The following is a 21,010-nucleotide window of genomic DNA, read 5'->3' as shown; positions in this document are numbered from 1 at the left end:
CCTTACACTTTAAGTCTAGTTTTAATTTGGTCAATCCGACTAAATTTTTGTTAATTTCGTTTACGTGTACACTTTAATAAATTGACAAATATCTTAAAACTACTCATTTTAACCTCTAATTTAGATGGAATAATCAAACTAAAACTTTTCAAAATTGATAAGTGTCTCAAAATTATTAATTTTAACCTCCAAGTTAAACAGAATAACCAAATTAAAAATAGACTTAAAATGTAGGAACCAAATTATTCAAATTAAAATTATTTTCTTGATAACTCGGTATTCGGTCTATTAAATTGACTAATTCGGGAGATTAATCCTACGATCCACTTGCGGGTTCCTTTTAAAGTCGGGGCAAAACCCGCATAAACTAGTCCAAAAAAATTGTTTGTACCTATTTATTTATTATTTATTTTTTACATAATCACCCACCATATAATAATGGGAAACATTATGGTGCACACCCTTATGCATCTTATAATTAAAAAAAAATAGTATAACTTCAATTTTTTTGAGTCATGACTAAAAACAAGGAAAAAAATATCATAACTAAACACAATATGAGACATAACTAAAAAATATATGAATCATATCTAAAATAATATCATAATTAAAAAATAAAATAATATAATTAAAAAAATATGTATAATACACCCTTTTAAAAAGAATGTATACTAAAATTTTCCCATAATGACATGACGATGAGTCCCTTTATAAAAGGAAAATGTCTCGTAACTCAAATTTTGTAGCATTGTCGTTTGTAAAATGCTTCTGGGTGGATTTTAAGTTGTAAAAGTGAAATGGCACGCAACTCAAATCAACACTTCTATCTTTTTTTTTTTTTTAGGTAGGTTCAGAATATTACATGTTTGTATTCGTTCATTAATTTTTATTCATCATGTTCTTTTGTATTTTTAAATCACATAATACAAAATTATGATACCATACATTCTTATTTTATATATGAAATTTCTAATTGGCCACAGTCCAGCCTAGCTTAGCAAAAGGGGCAGTGCTACATGGTTTGGTATGCTTAAGGGGCGTTTGGGAGGTTGAGTTTAGGCTAAAATAGTTAATAAAGATAAAAAAAAAAAATTTAAATAGTTAATGAGATAAAATGTCATATATTACTCATCAATCAATCAATCATTTTTTCTTTCACAATCATCAATTCAACTACAAAAATATCCACAAATCATCTCAATAAAATAGTAAAAAACCAAAAAACCAACTAAAATAACCAAGTTACTAAACAAGCCCTTCAAATCATTGGGTGTTGTTGCATGTTTTCAACTTCTATATTCTCACTATGAGTAATGTGTGTTTGTTTCTGCCTTCGTATGCATGCATACGTATATATGTTTAGATTCATAGCTCCATTCCAACCACAATGAGTACTTGTTTTGGTAGGTCTGTTCAGTAACAATTTGCAGGTTCTAATTAAATGAAAATCATTAAATAGTTTCATAATGGCGCTGTTTGGGAAGTGGCTAAAGAGGCTATTATAGTCTAAAATGAAAATTTAGCCAAAAAGCCCATTGTTGAAAGTTTTTTCAAAAAAAAAAAAAAAATAGACAGCACAGTTGGCAGTGTAGGCACAGCTTACACTGTCAGCTACAGAAATTGTTCCATCAATTAGTAAATTACGAGTTTATCCATTGACATCAATTTAAAAAAAAAAATATTTTTAGGGACAAGTTTGTTATTTTAATTTCAAACATCATTTCAACACATTTTTCAATACAACAACTCAAATAAAATCCATCTCATCTTTCTAAACACAAAAACTAAAATAACCTATTAAAATAGCCAAAAAGTCAAATAGCTTACTAAAATAGCCACTTCCCAAACGAGGCCAATATGATACTCACGAGGCTATAAGGCTGTGGAGCTTTCATTTAAATCAATCTTAATTTATGAGGTGATGCTACTCATCACGAGGCTGTGTGTCCATATCATATGCAATTCACTGCACACTGAGTTGATCCTACATTTATCGGTGTATAAGAAGAAGCTAAAAGGCCAATGATCATGAGGAATATTAAACAAAAGCAATTCGCATTAGGCCTATATTTCAACAACAAAGTTAAATAAATTTTTTAATCACAAAAATATTTTATCTTCAAAGTGCTTGCACGGTCTAATCGCAGCCTTCAAATCTGGAAAAAAAATAAAATAAAAACAAATCCAAGATATGTATCATTATCATCATCATGATTTTTCTTTTTCTGAAATAGAGAGAGATGTCTCCAACTGCTCTCATAATAAGTGTCGCAATCCACAGTTGATCTTCCTCATACCAAACAACCACCCATTTACTAATATTTTGATCCATTTCTTTTGTTAAATTCCTCTCTTACTTCGTTATCTTAATTAATTATTGAAAACACATACCCACCAATCTTTCAACTCCAACCACTCTAATACCCAAACCAAAAGAAATGTTTATTATTTGAATAATGTTATACATAATCCATTTTCTATTCCAAGACATAAGATCCACATTAATAAGAGGGCTGCTATGTACCATTTATTTATTTTGTTAACACTTTTATATGTCTAGATTACATAACAATATATTACGTGTTTCATTAATTGCTTAATAATTAATTGTAAAAAAAAAAAAAGTATCGATGTAGGAGGTGATACAGAACGGCGATAAACAATTGATGTATATAATATTTTTCATTAATAAATGTATACGAGACTTGCTCCTTTGTCTTCAAAAGAGAGAAAATGAGGTAAACATAAAATTAGATGTAATATTTTATTATTATGTATGTTTATTTGAAAAAAGAAAAGAAAAGGCACCTATGGCCTATACCAATAACTATTTATATTCATTTTTTTATTAGCAAAAAATAAAAATAAAAATTCAATGATGAAACACAAAGTACAAATTATAAGGATTATATCAATAAAAAGAGGTGAGTGCAACGAGTATCATAGTAATAAGCAAGCTCAATCATGCACAAGCAAATTCATATTCATTTGTTGTCACCATTGTCGTCGCTCATTTGCATGGATTTGTAAAAAAAAAAAGAAAAAGAAAAATTAAACGATATATGTAGAGCTCAATTCTTATATAATCATTGTCCACGTAGATTGGGATTAAAAATTCACAATGCAAGCAGTGGTTGATCTAGGAATATGATATATGGGCACTTTCTAATTGATTCCTTGAATTTTTGAAAAAATATTAATTAATGTAAAAGAGCAAAAATAATTATAAACACATGGGGCGTATCTTTTTTTTTTTTTTTTTTTTTTTTTTTTTTTTTTTTTTTTTTGGGTGCAAAACAATCACAACAAGAGTTGCACCCCTACGTTTAAAGTAAATAATTTTCTCCCTTTCTACTGGCTTGTAATTTTTTCTGCATTCCCCCCTCATAATCAGTAATAATTGGATGATACTAAAATTAAACAAAACTCAATAAATATTTACAAATGAATTAAACAAAATTACTTATGATTAGATATATGTTCAGAATTTTTTTTTTATTACAAGATAGATTAAAAGAAACATACAAAAAAAAAAAAAAATTTCAATATTTGGAAAAAGAAAAGAAAAAAAAAAAGAGTAGAGAAAATTGGCAAGAATATAAAATATGAAAGGATATGGGTGAGGAATATAAAGATAGTACCAACGTGTTCGAGATAGAGTCCACTTGTAAGAGTGAAGAATATTTTCATGATTTTTAAGAACAGTGTTTTGCAAACATAAAATTTATATAAAAAAAACTCATTAGAATAATATGCAAATGACATTTATAAAATTATAAAGATAATAGTTTATATTATGATTAAAAATAAAAGAATCACAAGATACTAACTTATTCTGTACAAATTTTTTATAAAAACATTCTATTTGTATATCATTACTTTTTTCCTAAAACATCATATATGAGTTCTTATTAAAAATATTATGTATAATTTACAAGGGACACTTGGGTTGCTTGGGTGTCCTAAATAAGTGTACTTTTTATCTTTATAGACTAAAAAATTGAAGAAAAAAATATGGATATTTAGATTAATTTTTTGACTTTTTATGCAAAAATATGTAATAAAAAATTATAAAAATTGATTTGTAAGAAAAAATTAGAATTAGAAATTATGCAGCTATAATTGTTGACTTTTGATGAATAATATTAACTTTTTTAACTTTTTAAATAATTTTTTAACTTTTTTACAATTGGTCAAATATGGCCTTAATATATATAGGTACTAGTATAATTTTAAAAAACTAAGGGGGTCACGTGCTCGCCAGTCCTTCATTGGCTTTGTCACTGAATGCAAGCAATCAACTATACATATACGTGGGTGCTTGCGTTACAATATATATACCTATTCTATTATATATGGAAAAAAAAAAAAAAAAAAACCAGACGTGGTGTAGATGCCTTTTTTTCGTCATATTTTTTATTTTGACCTTATTTGTTATTTTAATAGGTTATTTTAGTTTTGACTATTTTAATAGGTTAAAATTTTTATATTTGAGAAGATGATTAGATTTTTTTGTAATTAGATATGATGTTTGTAAAAAAAAAAAAACAAAATGATTATGAGTTTAATATCACATTTTGTCTTATTAACTATTTTAGTCTATTTTATCTTCTTGTGAATTTTGTTCCAAAAAAAATTATAAACCCATTTCCCAAACAGGGGCTTTGTTTCATAACTGTCAAAAAAAAAAAAAAAAATTTATTCAAAATTTTAGAAACGGGTTTTATTCTTCAGCTTTACCTTTTTGTTAAATTAAGGCCTTGTTTGGAGAGTGACTATTTTAGTCAAAAAGTCAACTAAAACTAGTCACATTACCTCTCTATTTTTCTGCACATCTTTTCATAAAAAATCAAAAAATTACTAAAATAGTCTGTTTCCAAACGATGCCTAAATATATTTTTACACATATTGCATGTGCACTCATCGTTAATATACAATAATGCTTGAGACCACTAAAAGTGGTGCTCTAAAAGTACCACTAGTGATGTGGCAGTGGACGGGACCCAGTACTTGTGTCTTGTGGTTTTTTTTTTTTTTTTTTGTTAAAGTGCTTGCCAACTTATTAGTGGTGTTTTAGAGCACCACTTTTAATGGGATGTATCATTACCAGTTAATATATACAGTGAAAATGAGAGGAAAATAATGGGTAAGAAGCCAAATAAAAGAGAAAAAGAGCAGTTTCCAGAAACTGGAATTGGCAGTCAAGGGGACATTACACTCTAAAAAGGGAGGACGTCAACATAATCGGTTAAAGGTCGTCCTCGTCCTCCTCCTAAATATTAATTATTGATTTGATTTAGTAATTAGTTTTAAGGCTGCCTTGAATCCTTGGTCCATGGATTAGCAGCTTGCTTGTCAAAATTTTCTTGTCGACTCCACCCTTGTCTCTCTCTCTCTCTCAGCAAAATGCCCTTCTCATCTTAACATATTACTCTCTTCCCTTCTCCGAATTTATTATCAAAAACACCTATGATCAATTGATTCATGATAAATACCTTGAAAATTGGAAAATTTGACGTGTGATTGTTGGTCCAAGGAGTGTTAAATCTTAGAAAGATTATTGTAACAAAGTATTGGGACAGTGTGTAACTTGATAAGTATTGAATACTAATCTTGAATTTGAAATAAAATGTATTTATAATATTTCATACTTGATTTGTTGTCTTCATTATTTATTTATTTATTTTTTATAATTGAGAGGAGACGATTATCTCTCTATCTTTTGTGTAACATTTTTTGATCATGATGGAACAACAAACATGTACATAACTTCAATTTTAGATTGACTTACATAAATTTTATGTTCTTGTGTGTGTATGATTTTTATAATTCTTATGCATTCGTTTATTTATTTTTTGCATATTTCATCAATCTTGATTAGGTGTTTCTATTCTTTCTTTTTTTTTTTTTATTAGTAAAAAAGAATTTTATTGAAGAAATCAAACATACAAAATATATGAATTACAACAATAAATGAGAGGAGAGTGCAAAGAGCATCACTGTAAAACTTTTAGGCCCTGTTTGTTTTCAGAAGTAGAATTGAGGGGATTGATAGTGAGGGGATTAAGTAAAATTGTGTTTGTTTTGATGATAGTTGTTAGTGTAGGAATTGTTAAATTATTTTTATATAAAATAATAAAACAAATAAAAAAATATAAAAAATTAAACATTAATATTTATAAAAAAAATTCTCAATATATAAAAAATAAAAAATAAAAAAATTTCTAATTCCCTCACTATTTTTCTAATACTATCTCCCCAACCTCCATCTCAATCCCCTTCCCAACCTCCATCTATATCACCTCTACCATCCTAATCCCCTCCCTAATTCTACAAACAAACACAACACTAAATAACACCTACCATCCTAATCCCCTTCCATCTACATAATCCAAAACAAACGAGTCCCTACATCCCAACTTGGTTGACACCAAGAAGCTTAGACTATCATATGCTAGCACAAACCTAAAAGTTGGTGAAAAACCAATAAGAAGAAAAAAAAAAAACTCAACTAAAAAAAACTCAAACCACCAAGCACATCACCCAGGCAACCCAACACCTGCAGGTGCCAAGTTTGGGAAGACTAAAAAAGTGCACTTTTTGTCTTTTTGGACTAAAAAATTGAGGTTGAAAATATGGATGTTTGGGTTAACTTTTTGACTTTTTATTGAAAAATGTGTAATAAAAAATTGTAAAAATTGATTTGTAGGCAAAAATTTGAATTGGGAGTTGTGCAGCCGTAATTGTTGACTTTTGGTGAATAGTATTAACTTTTTAGCTTTTTGAGTAACTTTTTGACTTTTTGACTTTTTTGCATCTTCCCAAACTTGCCCTTAATACCGCCCCCCCCCCCCAAAAAAAAAAAGAAAAAAAAAAAAGAAAAGAAAAAGGAAGCATAAAAATTAACATAATTTTGCCAAGATTGACTTACGACCCCACACAAAACCACTATATACATGTAATTTGTATACAGAAAGATACTCAAAAATTAATATATGGTCTCATACATTATCTTTCTAGATATATTCTTATGCATGAAATGCAAATATCATTACTGCTAGGTGATCATGTTTTCATGGCCAACCTTAAGGTCTTTCCTACCATGGTAGGGCACAAATGACATCATATTCCTTCATATTACTTACTAAGTTATTAGTCAATGTGGGAGTTAAAGAAATTAAATATAGTGTGGTTTGTTTGCTGTGGTTTTCCCCCCCTCCCTGTCTTCTTACCTCACTTGTCCACATTTACAAGGGACTCCAAATCTTTTATAACAATATTTATGTACAAAAATCATAGGTTAAAAAAAATAAAATATTTCTGGGTGATGTTCCCATTAATAATTACCTACACAAAGTTACACACTATTCTACTTGTAAAACTTTTGTCCTTGAATATTGTAAACTTTGAACTGGAAAAACCATCAATTTATATTACCCCCACTGCAACTATTTACCCCAGATATGTAGATTGGTTTCAATGTCATTATTACTAGTTATAAAATTATAGGATTACTGGAAGGAAGTGGTGGTGTAAAAGGTTTACCACTAAACTAAAAAAATTGAGGGGTCTTTCCTAAAAAGATTAGTTTAGAGGATGAAATATTATTTTGTGAATGAGTAAAAAACACATAAATTGGTCATAAAATGGGGGGGACAGTCTATATGGACAGACATGACTTTTTTATGGATGGGCCCTACCAACAAAATATTGTAAAATTTTGTTCATTCATATGTATTCTATTTTCTTTTCTATAATTGATTTTTTGTGTTCGTAACAGAATTAATAGTTATGTATAAGATTTGATTATTGAATCCTAGTCATAATATTTTGGCTCTTCAAAACATCTAATCATTTCAGTTTAAGATTGATTAGTTAGGTATGATAGATCATACCGAGTCTATTCATTCTATAGCTAGCAAAACAAAACAATTATAGCCTTAAAGGTTAAACTGAAAAAACCATAAGAAGCATATGAGATTCTTGAAGCCAAAAACCTATTATCTGCAGTTGTTCAATTAGGAACGACTTCGAACCTTGTAACTCCTTACATAAGTAGCTATTGAATCCATTCGAGATTGCTCAGTACATTCCACTCAAATAAGAAAGCAAATCATATTAATTATGGGAACAATAGTGAATAATGTTTCAATCATCACATTTTTTAACTTCCACAACTCACTAAAACAATTTAAAAGTAAAAAAATTATGAAAAAATTTAAATATCAAAGATTTTTTTTATTATTAACTCTATTTTTTTTTTATCAGCTTAAAAAAAATTATATTGATGCATCAAAAGTCAGTACAATACAAGAAAAATACATCAAAAAAGAAGCTAAAGGGCAAGCATTAAAGCTTAGAGTATAAATCCCAACAATGTTGGAATCCATGCATAAGCTCAAACTTTTGTTGTCCCATACATTGATGTTAGCCAGGGACAAAGTCAGAAATTTAGGTTGGAGGGACACTTATTAATTATAATTTTTTATTTAAAAAAAAATCATGAGCAATATTAAAATAATAATCATTTTATGAGATAAATTTAAACATAAAAAATTACATATTCATTATTAATAAGAATAAATCAAAATTCTATAATAGTGTGGAATAATTCGGTGTGGGATGATGATGTAAGTTTGCAATTTTAGCACAAAAAATTATGGATCAAAATTTCTAATTTTAAAAAATAAAAACACATCATTTATAGCACAAATTATTATAAAATCTATTTAATTTTTATTTGACAGAAAAATATTAAAGAGATGACATTGCTTATAAATGATATGTTTTGAATGAAAATTATTAAACAGTCTTAGAGTACTATATGACGTTATCTACATGATGCTCAAAGCATAGAAAATCACAAATCACACTAAGTGGTATGTCAACAACTTAAAAATAATGAGTTCATTATATCTAATATATAATATTTTTCGCTACACTATTGATTTAAGCTACTACATAAATAATACCACATAGTGTTCCCAAAGTATCAAATAACTACTAAAAACCTCCCTTCCTCTCTTTCTCTAAAAACCTCCACCCCCGGGCCTCACTTTTGGCCGGCCAACCGCCATAGGCGGTCGGCTGGCCCAACTCTCTTTTGTGTTTGTGTGCTGGTTTTTGCTTTTAATAAACTTAATTCCCACAATGTCTTCCCACTTTGTTCCTTTTTTGTTTCTTTAGGGGGTGCTTAGGGTTGTTTGTTTTGTTTCATCAGGGGATATATGTTTTAGACTTCACCAGTCAGGAGACCTTTTTTCTCTCTCTATAAACCTCCTTCCCAGGCCTCATTTTGGGCTGGTCGGCCGCTGCAATAGCCAAAGGATGTTCATAGGGGTGTTTCGGTGAACGTTATGGATGTTCACTGGGTCGGCAAAGAGGATGATTCAGATCTGGCTAGGATGTTCATTCAGGCGCTTCTTTGCGGGTGGAAGTTTGAGGGGTGTTCTCCGTTCAGATCTATGGAGGTGTTTCGGTGCTTTGGTCGAGGGGGAAGCATTAGTGTCGAAGATGATCCGAATTTGTGCAGGATTTCATTTGAGCGCTCCTCTGCGTATGGGAGTTTGAGGGGTGAACTCCGTGCAGATGTATCGTGGTGGCTCAGAGGTTGTTTTGATTAAGAGGAGGTCGGTGGTGGGTCAACAATATAGGGGCAGTGGATTAGTTTCAGCAGTGGGTTATATTTTCTAGTTAAGTCCTTCTTAACTATTTCTTGTTTAAAAAAAAAAAAAAAAAAAAAAAAAAAAAAATCGTGAGGACAAGGGTTGGTTGTATGGATGCGAGTAACAGTAGTAAGGGTGTTTTGTACTTTCCGAATCTCTCTCGATGCATGTGATCTTCTTGTACCTTTAATTTCTTGTTTTTAATGAAATTTTTCTTTGCTGATAAAAAAAAAGTATCAAATAACTATTTGTTGTGAACAATATAATAAATCATTAGCCAAAGAATATGTTAAGGGGAAAAAAAAAAGTGAATAAATTTTATACATGACAATAAAAAAATTGCAAAACTGAAGGGGGGCACGTGATTCCCCTGGCCCTATGCTACCTCCGGCCCTGATGTTAGCCTTTGTTGGAAAAATGTTTGGTGGCCACAAATTCTATGGCTCAAATGGCCCAAAAATGTCAAAACGATGTCGTTTTGGCATTTTCGGAGTACGTCGTTTTGTCGTTTTGTACCAAAAACGACGTCGTTTTGTACCAAAAACGACGTCGTTTTGATATTTTCGGACCATTTAAATCACAAAATTTGTGGTCACCAATCATTGCCGTTTAACATGCCACTTCTGAGGTGGTAAGTTCTTTGATTACTTTTTCCTCTCACTAAGTCAAACCTCTGGAGGTTTCCATTCACTTTATTTTTTACACATTTTTTCACAAAAAATTAAAATAATCTCAAATATATTAATATTTTTTTATATCATATTTTAACCAAAAAATTACTAAAAACACCTATTCACAAAAAATCCCTTAGATTGACTGGGTTATGAAGAGGTCAATTTTGTAGGCTTTTTTAACTATCGCCGGAAAATTATTTTTGAAAATACTACATAAATTAAGAATTTAAAAAAGGCCAAAGTTAAAAAAGTTATAGGCTTATCTTACCCAGATGTAGGATACATCAGTAATAAAACTTCAAAATTTCAAACATGACTCACTAATATGATAAAATGTCAAAAAATTGTTTGTAAAATTAGTTAGTTTATACATGATTAGTTTATCAAAAGATTTAAAAAAAAAAACAAAAAAAAATTACAAAAACAAAAACAAAAACAAAAACTCTGGATTTGACTTTTGTAACAAAACAAAACTTGATTTTTAATTTTATCAATTTAAACTCTAAATTTTTAATTTATTTTCAATCTAAACTATATATCCATTTTTATTAAGTAAAATGGATAAAAAAATGATATTTTAAATATTTTACATACAACTTTATTGAGTTTAATAACTAAAATATTTTTTTCGTCAATTCTACTTAACGAAAATAAATTAATGATTTAGATTGAAAATAAGTTAAAATATTAGACTTTAAATATAAAATAAAAAATTTATAATTTATTTTATTATAAGGGTCAAATTTTGAGATTTTATTTGTAATTTTCCTAAAAAAAACTTCTTGGCATTGCTTTGTTTTCTCTTTATTTGTGTACACGTGGGCCTATCCTTACATCTTTGCCAAATGGAGTGGGCCGAAATCCATTTCATTTATGGGTATTATCTGAAGAACTAAATAGAGTGGGCTTTAAATGAAGAGTGGTGAGTTAGAGCATTAAATTTGAAATTTTAAAAATATCACTAATGAGGTAATAATGTAAAATAAAATAAAATAAAGGCCAAACTATCACATCAGTGATAGAATTCACATAATGCTATATTATTAATGATATATTAATGATGTTAAATTAGTGATATGAAGCATTTTTCTTAAATGAAATGATAATCCCTCTAGTCCTACACCGGTGTGCTTTTGGGACAAGGGGCCCCTGCCGTGTAAAGTCCCTGCCGTGCCTGCTGTGTGCCTCAAAACGGCACCGTTTTGTCACCTTTTTTTTTTTTTTTTTAAATTTATATGTAAGGGTTTTGTTCTTTAGTAGGATACCCATACGACGCTGCCGCCGTTTCTAACACTCAAACGAAAAGACCCTGCTGTGTTTGGAGTAGAAAAATTAGTTTTATTTTTTTTATTTTGTTTTTTATTCATTTTTGTCTTCTCTCAAACAGAGTGGATAGTATTCTCTGTCTTTGCTTCACCATCCTTCTGCCAGATTTACAGACCATTATTGTTCAACAAACTGGTATGTATATCTATATCTATATCTATATATATTATATGTATATATGTTTTATATTTTATTTTGTGTAGTGTGTTAGTGGATTCAACAAGTATAATGGTTTGATTTGTTTTCTGTAAATAGATTGAGAAACACAATTGTATATTATAAGAAAATTTCTTTGTTATGTAATTTGTTTTGTACATATTATGTATTTTTGTACAAATATTATATAATTTTTTTAAGGAGTTACGATAATTTGTAATTCATAATTTTTTTTATAGCAATGTTATGCATTTTTGTGGAAATATTATACATTTTTATAACAATGTTATGTATTTTTGTAATAATATTATGCATTTTATGGTCTTAAAAAAGTTTCAACAAAAAAATCTATACCATACTACATAATGCAAATTTAATTTTTTAATCATAAATTGTTATAACTCAATAAAAAATGACATAACATTTGTGACAAAAATACGAAACATATATCAAAAATTTATATAATAAGAGGGCATATGATTCACATCTTTAAGTGTGTCTGCCAAAAGATTCCCTATATTATATAATATACTAATTCTAATAAAATTTTGTAATTGTATATTATAATCTACTTAAACAAAATAAATTTCCAATATTACTATACAAATTACACATCTTTTTTCCTCTCCCCTATCCTTTTAATTAATTTACATTATTAATTGATTTATTAGATTTCATTGAATTGTTTAATTACTTAGCATTTAAAATTAATTAATAACTTTTTTGCTCAGATTCTTGTTTTGTTTAATTTTTTTTTCTTCATATTTGTTAGTGTTGAAATGGAGGATGGTATAATGGATGATGGTGGACTTGAGGGATGCATCGAAGAAATGAGAGAGTTGGCCAAGGATAAATCACCATATCTTGGTATGGAGTTTCCATCGGAAGAAGCTGCATATGAGTTTTATAATGAATACGGAAGAATTGTGGGGTTTAGTATTAGAAGAGATTATTGTAACAAAAGCAAGAAAGATGGTGTTATGACTAGTAGAAAGTTTGTTTGTTGTAAGGAGGGACAGAGGGAAAAAGATAAACGGTATACGATGATAAAAAATCCTCGAAGTGAGACAAGAACAAATTGTAATGCATTCATGCATATATCTTTTAAGCGGGACTTGTCGAAGTGGATTGTGTCAAAGTTTGATAGCAACCACAACCACCCTTTGCATCTTCCTCAATGTACTCATTTGATGCCATCTCAGAGAAAGGTATGTGATGCTCAGGGTATAAATATTGATATAGCTGATCAGACTGGAATATCTCTTAAGGCTTCACATGATCTTATTAGTGCTATAGCAGGAGGGAAGGAATTTGTAGGGTTCACACGGGAGGATCAGAAAACCTACTTACGTGGCAAAAGACAGCAAAACTTACAGTATGGTGAAGCAGGGAGTTTGTTAAGATATTTCCAGCAGCAAGTAGCAGAAAATCCATATTTTTACTATGCCATTCAGTTGGATGTAGATGAGATGATTACTAATATTTTTTGGGCTGATCATCAGATGATAACAGATTATGGGCTTTTCGGTGATGCGGTTTCATTCGACACAACTTTTAGAACAAATAAGGAGTATCGTCCACTTGCTTTATTTTCTGGCTTTAACCACTTTAGAATGACAGTGATTTTTGGTGCAGCATTATTGTATGATGAAACTACAGAGTCATTTGAATGGTTATTTGAAACTTTTTTGGATGCAATGTCAGGACAAAAGCCTATTAGTTTTTTTACAGACCAAGATCAAGCAATGGCTAAGGCAATTTCACAAATCATGCCTGAGGTTTTTCATGGGTTGTGCACTTTTCACCTAATGCAAAATGCTTTAAAGCATTTAGGTTACTTGTTCAAGAGTGGTTCAAAATTTAGTAGCGATTTAAAGGCTTGCATTTATGACTATGAGGATGAGCATGAATTAATTGAAGCTTGGAATTCTTTGATTGATAAATACAACTTGCAAGAGAATGAGTGGATGAAAAGAACTTGGAGAAAAAGAGAGCAGTGGGCGCATGTGTATATGAAGTGGGTATTTACTGGAGGAATGCGAAGCACACAACTTAGTGAAAGTCTAAATGGAACATTAAGGAGATATTTGAAAGGTGATCATAACATTGTTCAATTCTTTACTCATTTCAATCGGATTGTTGTAGATAAGCGGTATGAGGAAATTTCTGCAATATATGATTCTAGACAAAAGTTGCCAAGAATGAAATTAAAAAAGTCTCCCATTTTAATCCAGGTTGCGAGTTTGTACACCCCTCCTATCTTTGATTTATTTCATTATGAGTTGGATACATCCCTTTGTTGTCAAGTGAAGCAATTCCATGAGTTAGAATGAGAAGTTAAGTGCGTGATTGGCTTGTATGGTAATGATGAAGAGTATATTGTGGAGGGTAGGGTGGAAGTTACTGGGCTAAGAGGAGAAAAAAGCTGTCGAGAAATACATTGTACTTGTAAGAAATTTGAGAAATTCGGAATTTTGTGTAGTCATGCAATCAAAGCATTTGATAGAATGAATGTTATGGAAATTCCCGAAAGGTATATATTAGGCCGATGGAGATTGGATGCAAAAGATTGTGAAATTGAAGAGAAAAATGTTGTAGTAGATGAGGATGATCCGAAATTGTTGATATTAGCACGTTATAGAGATCTTTGTCCAAGAATGGTGAAACTAGCAACTCAAGCATCTATGCACAAACCTTCCTATCAATTGGTTGATGAAGGGATTAAGGAATTGTGTGTAAAAGTAAATAATATGATGAAGGGAGTTGGAAATTTTGGTACCAAAGAATTAGATGCGGATGACCCCAACTTTGCACAAGTTAAGGGCATAAAGAAGAAAGATGTTGGACACAAAGGGAGGGGTAGATTGAAACCTTGGCATGAGATGATGAATAAGAAGACAAAAGTTATTTCACAACCAACCCGCCTTAGTAAGGTATTACTTACGTACTTTTGAAATTTCAAATGATATGCATTTATTTTTATAAATTGTGTAAAGTATTGATAACTTTTTGAACTTCTTTAGACTATTGGTCAATCAAGCAACACTACAAATGTTCAAAATTCAGCTTTAAGCCAACCACAGGTTAGCTATTGTTTTATGTTATTTATTTATTATTTTATTTTTTTTTATATAAATTGTGTAATGTATTGATAAATTTTACAACTTATTTAGACTATTGGTCAATCAAGCAATATCACAAATGTTCAAAATTCATCTTTAAGCCAACCACAGGTTAGCTCTTGTTTTATGTTATTTGTTTATTTTTTAGACTACGTTGTATTAGTGTATTTACTTTTCATGATGTTTAATGGAATATAGGATGTTGGGAGTCTCTATTGGCCACAATTGATAAATTATGGGTATAATCTTCTCACATGTGATACTAATTCATACTCACCAAGGTATCCACAATCACAACCTCTGCCTTTTGAAGCATCACATAGTCCACAATGTTCTCAAGTAAGTAATATATATATATATATATATATATATATATATGTTTTTAATGTAATTTAGTCCATAAAATTTATTCTAATGAATTTTCTTTTCTTTTTTTTTCTTTTTTTTTTATTTTTTATAGGGAATATCACTTCATCTAGCGGGGCACAATCCAATGGAGACCGAATTTAGAAATGAGAGTTCTTTTGATTTTTCTATTTATTCCCAACCGCCTCCACAAAATTGACATGAAGATCCACTTTGTAGTTTTTGTTTTGAGAATTGAAATTGAAGATTTTTAGAATTTTGTTTGAATGATTTAGAGTGGTTGAAAAGGATTTTTGGATATTTGGCTGGAGATTTTGAAGTTTGTATGCCTCAGAATTATTATTATTTTTATACAGATGTTGGATGTGAATTGACTATAAGTTTTTTGGATGTTTGACAGGAGATTTTGAAGTTCGAATGTCTTAAAATTTATTATTATTATTATTTTTTTTTTTATGCAGATGTTGGATGTGAATTGAATATATTTTGGCCTTAAGTTGTTTTTTTTTTTTTTTTTTTTTTTTTGTGGATACAACTTTTTTTTTTTTAAGTTACAATTTTTTTTGCTTATGGTTTGATAAATTGATTTGTTTAATTACAATTTTCTTCCCTTTCAATTTTACTTTTGATGCATTTAAGCCAGTTTTGAAAAAATCAAAGCATGTATTATTTGTTTGATTTTAATTTTAAAATTAATCTTTTTTAAAAAATATAATTTAGTATGATAGATTAATTGTTTTATTATAATAAAACAAGAATTAATGAGACTCTTACACATATGAAATAAATAAATAAATAAATAGACTAACACAACAGACACCTTTGCCTGGAGTGTAAAAAACAAATAAATAAAACTAACTTTTGTAAGTCTATAGAAACGGCGGCAGAAACCATTACATATAAATTAAAAAAAAAAAAAAAGAAGTGACAAAACGGTGCCGTTTTGAGGCACACAGCAGGCACAGCAGGGACATTACACAGCAGGGGCCCCGTGTCTACTGTCGACCTTGGCGTAGTCGTGTCCGGTCGGTGAGGTGGTCCAATAACAAGTGAACACCTGTTTTTCATTGTCGGACAAGTAACTTGAAGAAAGTAACGGAGGAGCAGTCGTTACGTATCATTTAATGCACTGACTATCCACGTCTTTTCTTTTTCTCATAATAAAGATCGAAATAAAATAAAAACAATGCTAGAGAGTCACAATTTTTATGGATATAATGGCTTAAAATTATTAAAACGATGTCGTTTTGGCATGTTTTGCACCCAAAACGACGTCGTTTTGACAAATTTAAGCCATTATGACCATAAAAATTGTGGCCCTCAAACATTTTCTATAAAATAAATATAAAATTAAATAGTTACGTTTCTAGGTAAAAAGCACCGATCACCAATGATTATTGTTATAATATTATTATTATTATTATAATTTGACAGTAAATAATATTATTTTATCAAATTATAACAATAGTACTCCAATGATCACTTGTTATTTTGGCAATTCTCAACTAAGTTTTCCTTCAAGTTTGTAGGTGTTGTTTGGATATAGATTTTTTGTGATTTTATTTTAGTTTATTTTTTTTTCTTTTATGACTTTTTTGTAACTATTTGTAAAAAAAATTATATATTTATATTATTCCCGACTAGACAAATATAAAAAATAAAAAAATTGAAAAATTAGAAAAAAAAAATATAATTCAATTTGAAAAATTAAATAAAAAAATTAAATTTGAAAAATTACTTGGTTTTCTACTGTTTCAATTCTGTTTTTTCAACTGAATTTGAAGTAATAAATATGTTCATATTTACTGATGTGACATGTTTGGTAGTTGCTATTCTACTTGTCAAATTTAAGAACAGATATGGCATATGCCATCTTTGGCAAGTAAAATAATAAGCCATTGAAGACTTATTTTTTATCACTATTGCTAAATTATAACTTTGACAAGTGTTTTGAAAGTTCCATTGGAGATACTCTTACGTTTACTTATTTTCCATAACTCATGCTTTTAAAGGTAAATTACACTTTCTTTTTTACTTTTGGTTTTAGATTTTTTTGCCCCACTTTAGTGATTCATATTTCAAGTTATTTTTTTAATTACTAATAAAATTAATTTCTGTTTAAAATGAAACAAAAATATATTAATTATTATATAATATAAAAAATTATTTATTATATTAAAATTTATATTTGTGTCAGAAATATTAGTTATATATAAAAATGTTGAATAAATTACAAATACATTTCTTGATATTTGTTTAAAATATGAATTGAGTCATTTAGCTGTGAAAATTATATCATGTCCCCTTCAAATTTTAAATTAGATAACAAATGACTATTTTATTAATAAATCGTTAAGTCAATTAACTATTTCTAGTGTTGTCATAAATATATTTTAATTAATAATTCAAGTAATTTTATTGTTATATAAGAAAGTAGTGAGAAATTATTTATTTATTTATTTATTAATTCTGTTAGATAATTTTTTTTTGACAAAGCGATATTTGTAACTTTTAAAATTACAGAAAATAATCTGTATTTTAAATAAATCTCAATTAATATATTTATAATTTATCCTAAAATATTTTATATCCCGTGATTATTAATGTGTCTTTATACAATAGTTTAAAACTCCGCTATAAAAATACTCTTACAAATTACCTAAAATTCTGTATAAAAACACAACACATAATAATATATAGGAATACAACCAAAAGCTATATGGGTTAATCACATATTATTTAGGTAAACACAACCAAAAGGCTGGAGAAGGATAGAGAAACAACATTTTAAAATTACAGAAAATAATCTGTATTTTAAATAAATCTCAATTAATATATTTATAATTTATCCTAAAATATTTTATATCCCGTGATTATTAATGTGTCTTTATACAATAGTTTAAAACTCCGCTATAAAAATACTCTTACAAATTACCTAAAATTCTGTATAAAAACACAACACATAATAATATATAGGAATACAACCAAAAGCTATATGGGTTAATCACATATTATTTAGGTAAACACAACCAAAAGGCTGGAGAAGGATAGAGAAACAACATGTGATTAAATAGAGCTTTAATCAGAAGTTTAGGTAATCACATGTTGTTTTAGGTAATTTGCATTCCCATATATATTATTTAGGTAAGCACAACACATGGGTTAATCACATGTTTTTCTCAATTCTTCTCCGGCCTTCCCCAACATTGTCCTACTAACCCATGTGACTATGGTCAACTTCTTCTATTTTTTAATTTAAATCATATTAAGAGTTATGTTAGAAAATCTAAATAAATTATTATTAATATTTTATCAAATTTCATATGGGTGTAAGATTCACACAAATTATATGTATTTGGATCCTACACCCATAAAAAAAATTTGATAATGTATTTAATAATTTATTTAAAATTTATAATATTTTCCTCACTTTGTTGTATCAGGAATCTTTACAGTCCAATCTTCCCAATTTTCTAGGCTGGTACACATACCTTGTCCTCATTTACTCATCATAATGTAATAATTGATCAATACATACAGGAAGTTGGAGTCCAAATCCTTTGTCATGATTTCCTGAAGTTCAGATCCTCTCTGCCATGATTCTTGCAATACGACAAAACAACGTTGCTTTGTCCAGTGCTTTTCATTTGCTTTGTTTTGTTCTTCACCTAACCTAACATAGACACGAACCAAGAGAGAGACGAACCCAGCAAGCAAATCATGTTTTCCTCTTCAATAAATAACATTGAATTAAAATTCATGTTTTCCTCTTCAATAAACAACATTGAATTAAAATTCGGCTATTGCAGAAGGGAATTACTTCACCAAAAAAATAAAAAATGATTTGGTAATGATTTTTTTTTTTTTTTTCTAGATCAGACCCATTTTCCCAAAGTTGAATTGAGTTGGAAAGGAATTCTACATTTTCTCAGAAAGTAAATAGATTTGAGGGAAAAAGAGGAAAATTTTTATTCATTTTCGAATCATTTGTTCGGCAGATCTAATTTGTGTTTTTTACCAAGTGAAGCCAAAAGCGATTTATTTTTTTTTTTTTCAAGTTCAGACCCATTTTCCCTAATTTTGGATCCTTCTATCCCTGTTCAAGCAGCTTAACCCAACACGCGCGCGCATGAACACACACACACATGCTCATCACATAGAAAAAAATCTTCACCACATATTTTCATATTTATCAAGTATTTCATCTGTGTATTTTCAAAAACGCATGAACTCGAAAACCCCTTTGTGCATTGACGGACCGTCGCCTCACCTCTCCTCGCCATCGGGTGGGTTAGGGAGAAGAAACCAAGGAGAAAGGGAAAAAAAGGAGAGAGACCAAAACGACGTCGTTTGGTACCGCAACAGGAAGCGTCGCAGGAAGCCACTGCAGAGGATCTGGACTCCAGAAAGTTGGTCCAAGCCCCTCTGTATATATGATCATTGTATATACATATTGTGTGGGTGATTTTCCGATCACATTGCCCAACTCAGTATTCAGCTGGAGAACACTGGCAGAATAGATGACACCTGGCTAACCTGTAACAGAAAGAGAAGATTCCGGCGGTGGTTCGTCCACCCGGGGGCACTCCGACGATCAAGTCAGTATATCTCTCAAAGATAGTCAAAAGTGCTTAACTCACTAGACAGAATATAAATTGCGTACCTTAGACCCATGGGGGTGCCTCTCTTTTATTGTTACCTCAATCCTAATCCCAATAGAAGCCTGACTTCTATGGATTCCTCTTCAGTATTACTTTGGACTCCTCAAGAGATAAAGAAAAACTCTCTAAGAGCTTTATCCTTATCTGGGCTAAGTCTCTTCTTTATTCTAGGACTCTTGTCCCTTATCTCTTATCCGCTTATCTCGGATTCCAATATCTTTGGAGATAACCTCGGCCTAACCGAGATGACCTCGGCATAACGACCAGGACACGTGGCACCTCGACTGACACATCAGCGTCACCTTGCCACGTGTTGGTACTTAAAAATATATCCCTACAACTGCCCCCTAGGTTCTATTACCTCGGCATTCTGAGGTGATGGAACCTATATCAGTACCTTATGCTAATTCATCGGGTTAATCCGAGATCATCATCGTAGGCTGACATGTCTTCTTAAAGATCAAGAATTTTGTGAGCTGTCGTGCACAAACAACTCAACTGTTTTAGCCACGCGTCTTCTTCTTACTAGATCGTACTCCGGACGTGCTTGTAGATCGTTTTTGCGCCTGTATGCGTCGCCTAATGGATTCGTTTTTCTAGAATCATTAATTTCCTTTTTTTGCCGCCGTTTCAAGTTTAATCAAAACTCTTTCTTTTCCCCCGTCTTTTCACTTTACTCTTTCGCGTCTGAAGCTCTTCTTTCTCTTTCTTGCTTTACCCTTTGAAATCCTCCATTGCTCAAGTTTCCAAAGTTCTGCAGCCACCGGCGTTTGCTTTCTTTGACTAGGTTCTTGCTGATTCTCTGGTCCGCCACCGTTGTCTGACCTCGGCAACGTTTAACACCGGCTTCGTTCTTCCTTTGGTAATACACTATTCCTTCTTATTTCAGTTTCTTAATTTTTTCTTGAACTTGTTGCCATTACTGCTTTGCTTAAACATTCGATCTTGTGAATCATACATCTGAATGTGTTTTTTCCACGATTTTGCCCTTGCCCATATCTTGAACACACGCACTGCTTCACCACTTCCTTGTACTTTTG

At 30.0% G+C, this 21,010-nt stretch overlaps 1 protein-coding gene across 1 annotated transcript; it reads left to right on the top strand.

Moving 5' to 3' along the window:
- The first annotated feature begins 12,600 nt into the window (after positions 1 to 12,600).
- On the top strand, positions 12,601 to 14,154 carry LOC114282646 (protein FAR1-RELATED SEQUENCE 5-like). Its single transcript, XM_028225391.2, has one exon. The coding sequence runs from the start codon at positions 12,601 to 12,603 to the stop codon at positions 14,152 to 14,154; it is 1,554 nt and encodes a 517-aa protein (XP_028081192.2).
- Positions 14,155 to 21,010: the final 6,856 nt, after the last annotated feature.

This window comes from Camellia sinensis, chromosome 1 (assembly GCF_055761805.1).
Source record: "Camellia sinensis isolate YWXY chromosome 1, ASM5576180v1, whole genome shotgun sequence".
NCBI classification, from domain to species: domain Eukaryota; kingdom Viridiplantae; phylum Streptophyta; class Magnoliopsida; order Ericales; family Theaceae; genus Camellia; species Camellia sinensis.
The sequence above is the reverse complement of the archived record's forward strand: the minus strand, read 5'-3'. Positions and strand labels throughout refer to the sequence as shown.

What these genes read in the sequence shown, in the direction of transcription:
- LOC114282646 (XM_028225391.2), top strand. Translation starts at nt 12,601, where the DNA reads ATGGAGGATGGTATAATGGATGATGGTGGACTTGAGGGATGCATCGAA.